Source organism: Atta colombica, unplaced genomic scaffold (assembly GCF_001594045.1).
Source record: "Atta colombica isolate Treedump-2 unplaced genomic scaffold, Acol1.0 scaffold107, whole genome shotgun sequence".
NCBI classification, from domain to species: domain Eukaryota; kingdom Metazoa; phylum Arthropoda; class Insecta; order Hymenoptera; family Formicidae; genus Atta; species Atta colombica.
Genome location: NW_017259192.1, coordinates 4919087 through 4925086, shown reverse-complemented (window position 1 = coordinate 4925086; position 6000 = coordinate 4919087). Strand labels below are relative to the sequence as shown.

Sequence of the window (6000 nt, the reverse complement as noted above, 5' to 3'; positions counted from 1 at the left end):
AATATATAATAAAATAATATATATAATAAAAAAATATATATATAATTATATATAACTATAAAGTTACAAAGGTGTTGGACACAAGTAAAACATAGAATTTATATTAGAATAAAGTGAGCAGTCTTCATTAAATATTAAAGGTGACGTAATGAATAATAAATCAGATATATAAGTAAAGTGCCTATATAAGTCTCCATGATTGTGATGTGTAAGTTTCAGTTTCACAACTCACGGTTAACTCTTAATCGAGATTCAACTTATTCATTATCTCTTTCCAATTTAGAATTGGAAGCCTAAATAATATATTTAACTTCAGCTTATGCTTGACTTACGCATTGAGGAGGATCAAATCCAGAGCAATCAAATTTGCAGTTAACTTCGTTGGTGAGTTCAATCCAATTGTTTGTGAATTATATCTTATCTTATAAATATAGACAATTTCTATATTTATTGAATAACTGTATTGAATATCTGTACGTATATACAACTTTATGCATAACAATATGTACTTTCTGTTGTGCAAACAAATGTAAAATTGATATAAAATTGATATAAAATAGTCCTTTATTTCTACATCGAGGAAGTATTTTCCAATCACTCTCTATATAATATAATGCATCGTACTTTGTTAATTGTTTCGCAGTTATATGAATCGTTATACTGACGCACGAGGATATAGGCGATGTGACAAAAATGTAACTTTTATCCCTGAACAATGGGGGAGAGGATTTCCGTCTATACACGGATATCGCTGTGGCGCGTTGCACATCTCGGGAAATTGAATTGAAAGAGCGATGCGCGTCCGTCGCGCCGTAAATTAGAAGTAGTGTTTCCGTACAAAGCCCGAGGCGATGTGCCTTCATAAATATAAAACACGTTCGCGCATCGCTTTATTCAAAATTGGCCTTTTCGGGCCCTCACGGTAAGTCACACAGACTGTTTCCGCGAACATCATCGTCATTAAGTGAAGTTCAAGTCTGACTTACGACATATACACACACACACACACACACCACACACACACACAAACACACACACACACACACACACACGCGCGCGCGCGCACACACACACACACACACACACACGTATATACATAACGTATCATGTACATCTTGGAGGATCATTATAACGTCCACAGAAGGTAGTGAATCTCTCCTCATGACACGTAACTACGGTGGCAATCCGGTAAACTGTCAGGGAATTGTCTCACTTTCCCGCAACGACTTCCGCCTCGGGCCGCTCCTTCCTCGCGCGATCTTCGTCACGAGTACTCTCAAGGACATGACCAAGGAATATTACGGTTTTCAACTCATGTGTCGCATAGAATGGAATCGCTGGTCCCGTGAGAACTGGGAAAGAGGAAACGAGAGAGACGGTGCATCCGAGAGCGGCAAGGACGAAAGCGACTTGCACGGACTTGCAAGACGAGTTTCGAAACTTGATCTAGTATCGAGCTTTTACGAGAGATTCGTGATCGGAAAGAGGAGGCAATCACCTCGTCCCTTCGAAAGGAGTATTCCTACCGTGCTTGTGCTGTCGTTAGATCGACGACGGCGGTAAGGAACGGTGGGAACGGGACTCGTAGATGCTCCTTCCTTGATCTTCTTCGCGTCTCCTTCTTTTTCACGGTTGTCGCCGTCTCTCTTCCATCCTCGCTATTCGGTTCCTCTCTGGTTTCTCTCCTCGCTTAACTGCGTTTTAATTGGGCGCGATTACAGTGACAATACTAGTCGCCATGTAGGATAATCAACGATAATGAAAGGTACTCTCGCAAGAGACATGCCGGAGAAGAGAGAAAGAGATCCGGAGCCTGGTAACGCGCGAGGAACAAAGTCGTGGGCAAAACGAGCAAAAAAAAAGAGTTTAACGGGTCACGACCGAATCCGCGATTCATCACGGACCCTCGTCCTCTCTACCTAGCTGTTAACCGCCCTCGAATGGGACGATAAAATGTTTTTATTGAATTTTAACAATGCGTCCCAGCTGGCGCGGAATAGGTGTCGCTTATATACGAAGGACGCCACAAAAAGTGCTGTCTCGTAGCGAATTGGTCGCAGCAATTATCCGCGTTACAAACGGGAATTACATGAGACGATCGTGCGCGTCTACCGAAACAACGTTAATCGATGGAATAGTAGTTATAAATTAACGATATCCATTTAACGCTTTAGTGGCGTCAAATGGTAAAATTAACGGTGGCTTTCACGCTTTTTCATCTTGGATCGGACAAGATGCGATGGACGTAGAATTCAATAAGCATCACCAATCGAAGATTTCTGTCTTGCAGACAGGTTTATTGCGTGCTTATCAAGGCTAATGACGCCAGCTTTTTGTCATCTCGCACGCATAAACAGCTACCTATGACGTTAATTTGTAATTTCCTCTCTGAGGCAGTACCAGCGAGAATGTTGGAATTAATTATATTTCATAACTTCTATAATTTTATAAAATAAGAAGCCATTTCTTAAATGCCATAGGGTATGGTCAACGCGATGCTACAAACGCTTTGGAACGTTTTTTAATTGGTCAGTTTGTAAAATTCTTGCTTCTAATTGGTCCATCAAATGCTTCAAAGCATTTGTAGCGAAACTTTGATCACAATCATATTCTTTCAAGTCTGGTAAATTTCAATGGATTTTAAAATTTATTATCGTTATTTGTAATATAAAGCTTACTAAATTTATAAAATGAAGCCAATTATTAATCTCCTTTCCTTTTCTCTTCATAAATTCTCTTATAAATTTTATAATTATTAAAAAATATAAAAGTTTTCGTAGTTTATCAGAATCAATAATTGTTTTTAAAATTGTTGGCTTAATAAATGTTGTTACAAAAGAACTTGAAGTGTTATAAAAATATAATAGTTATTTAACATCTTTCTGAAATAACAATTGTGTTTGTATGTACAACAAATGCTATGAAAAATCGCGAAAAATTCATTATAAAAATATTGTAACAAAAATACTAAAAAGTATATATAAATGAGAAGAATATATTCGAGTTTAATTTATGTTGCACAATAGATGAAATAAAAATCTGATGTTACGAAAAACACTTATTCGCCTGATCATATAAAAATATTTTAGTGAAATCATTAAAAATTTATTTCAGATCAAATTTTTCTCACAATTTTTAATAAAATTTTGTATAAAGTTAAAAGTAATTTGTTATTCATTACTTTTTCCCTACATTTTTCAACTGTTAAGTGGTTGAACATCTCTTTAAATATTTTCTCGCATATTACGTGCCGCGTTATTAATTTGGTAAAATTTCAGTATTTTCATTACTGCTATTAATCTTGTAATTAATTAGCTATAATTATTTTGTGATTATTTTGTGGTTCTGTAAAATTGCAGTATTTTATTTTAAATATTATAACGCGTGTACGAGGAACATGCAGGTTTATAGGTTTTTGCTCTTTTCGTCACATATTTACTCATATCGGAATTCATAGAAAGGAATATGTTTGCTTAGCTATGCGTTGAGCTTCGCTTTTCAGTCTTCGCAGTGCATTTCGTGTTATCTTTGCTCAGATGTAAAATACATTTCTCCAGATACTCACTAGCTACGTGCATGTAACCAGAGACCATTACGGTATTAAACGAAGGAGAATCTCCGGAGACTTCACAACGATATTTGCCAGTATGATTGGGCTGTACATCCTTTAGGACTACTCGATGCGCATCGCTCCGATTTGTCTGAAATATAATTAAAAAGTTATTATTCATGATGACAGGGATATGTATCCATAAATTATCTCTATCAATCCATCGCTATATGTGTAATAATCGACAAAATTCTGCAATTATAAAGTCCATGTTATTGAGATTGTATTGTGTGAAATATTATCATAATATATAATATTTGGACGCATGTGATATATTTTAAAATCATATTAAGCCAAAACGTTTCAACAAGTAAATGCGCTTTACATTTTAATCCTTTCGTTTAGGAGAATATTATTTATTTATTAATATTTGTAAATTTGCTACCATTATACCATTTTATTACCATTTATCGGGTATATATTTACTCTACCAAGTATCGTCAATAAAGAAAATATGCGTTTGAATAAAGTTTAATGATTTTGTAACAAATTTTTTAAAAAGCTATATGTACCTTCGTTTATTTGGATAAATAAAGAACATTTATTACAATCGTCATTTAAAGAGGAATCAATGTATTTTTTATCTAATACTTTAAAAATTCAAACATACTATATTTTATATCTCCTTTATTTTCGATACAATAAATGAGCTAGCGCTACGAAGATAAATTATATAATTACATAAGTCATTCCCATAATATTGTTCGCAATATTTCATCGTTATACCGATAATGTAACTACAAAGACGACGTGCTTTGTGATGATATTTCGTCACGGTAAAACTATGCCGTTAAAAACATCAAGATTAATAACTCTCTCTTTCATTTTATTTATTTTTTTTTTTTCTTTAGAGCAGCGAACCATGCGAGGCTGCATGAAAAAGGAGCGGGTCGAGATCGGACGGATGAATTACATATTATTTCGTATCATAAATCGCTGGCAATGGTACCAAGGGAGGACTACTGAATTTTGAGTTAATTTAGCATCACGGAATTGACCACGGAATTGACCGAACGCACAATGCCGGCAAGTGCCATTTATTGCAAATCGATTGCACTTACTCGCCCACTTTGACATCCACGCGCGTTCACTCGTCCGCGGCAAACAATACCTAGCAACAGGGATTAATTATATGTTGCCTGTGGCAGCATATATAAATCACACAATTAATTTTGCTATGGTTTGCTTCGTGTTTGTGGCAATGACAAGCTCATATGCCACATCAGGAATAGATGAACGGTAGCATCGCAATAGAAAGATGAATTAATTACGAAAAACATTTTTAATCCAGAAATAGTCGATTAAGATATTTTTATATTTCAGCGGTGAAAAATCAATTATTGTAAAATATTGTTTAACATTTTTTCTTTTTTTAACAATTATTCTTTATGAACTTTTTAATACTTTTTTTCTACTATCTATAATTCTAAAATCCGCAATAAAAAATGTTATATTTAATTAAATTCTTTATTTTTTAAAAGTATTGGCATAATAAGTTATTTAACATTTCTTTTAATATTTGTTTAATTTATATTTAAAAACTTTTTTTTCAGAAAATTGTAATTAAATCCATATATTCATAATGTTCTCAAATAATAAATCAGAAAGCATTTAATAATATATATTATTAATAATAGTGATTAATAATAGTGATTCCAATTGGGATGTAAAAAGTGATCGTTTATATAAAGAAAATTAGATTAATTGATAATTATTACTCCTATTTTTTACTAGCTGAAAAAAAAGAATCAGTGGATATCAATGTTATAATTGACAACCGTTATCATTTCTTAAATTAAAACACTGACAATTATAAAACCATACAATTAATATTCACGATTACAGATTCATATATAGTAACTAATTATTAACTATTATTTAACATTACAGTTCAAAAATTTATTTATAGCGTCTGCTACGAATTATTTTTTGCTTTGAGAATTATTCATAAATGTATAATATTATTCATGTATGTATAATATCGTATGTATAATATGTATGCATAATATTAATAGAAAATAATACAGAATTTTCTAAAAAAATTTTAGAAAAAAAATACAGATTAATATTTTTGTGTCTAAAAATCATAATTCTTTCTTAAAATAAATAGCAAACTTCTTTTAAATTGAATTAATTAAAAACGTATAAATTTTTATTTAAAAAGAGATAGTAATTACGTTAAATAACTTAATCAATAATATACTGCATATCGCGACATTAACACAATCTTCTTTTATCAAGCGCGAAACGCGATAATGCATCGTACATTTATCCATCAAAATTATTTAGAAAAGGTAGAGACATTCGTAGCAAAATTATTTCAATATAAATAATTTTCTAATGTACGTTGAATATTTTAAAACGACAACAAATCGGTCGGGGGACGCGTG

General features: G+C 32.7%; 1 protein-coding gene across 1 annotated transcript in view; it reads right to left on the bottom strand.

The window, feature by feature from the left end:
• LOC108691986 overlaps nucleotides 1-6000 on the bottom strand; it is a 43330-nt gene that overhangs the window by 4177 nt on the left and 33153 nt on the right. The window contains exon 3 of the mRNA XM_018200050.1: nucleotides 3566-3701. Within this exon, the coding sequence (XP_018055539.1) occupies nucleotides 3566-3701 (136 nt within the window). The remainder of the gene's footprint in view (nucleotides 1-3565; nucleotides 3702-6000) is intronic.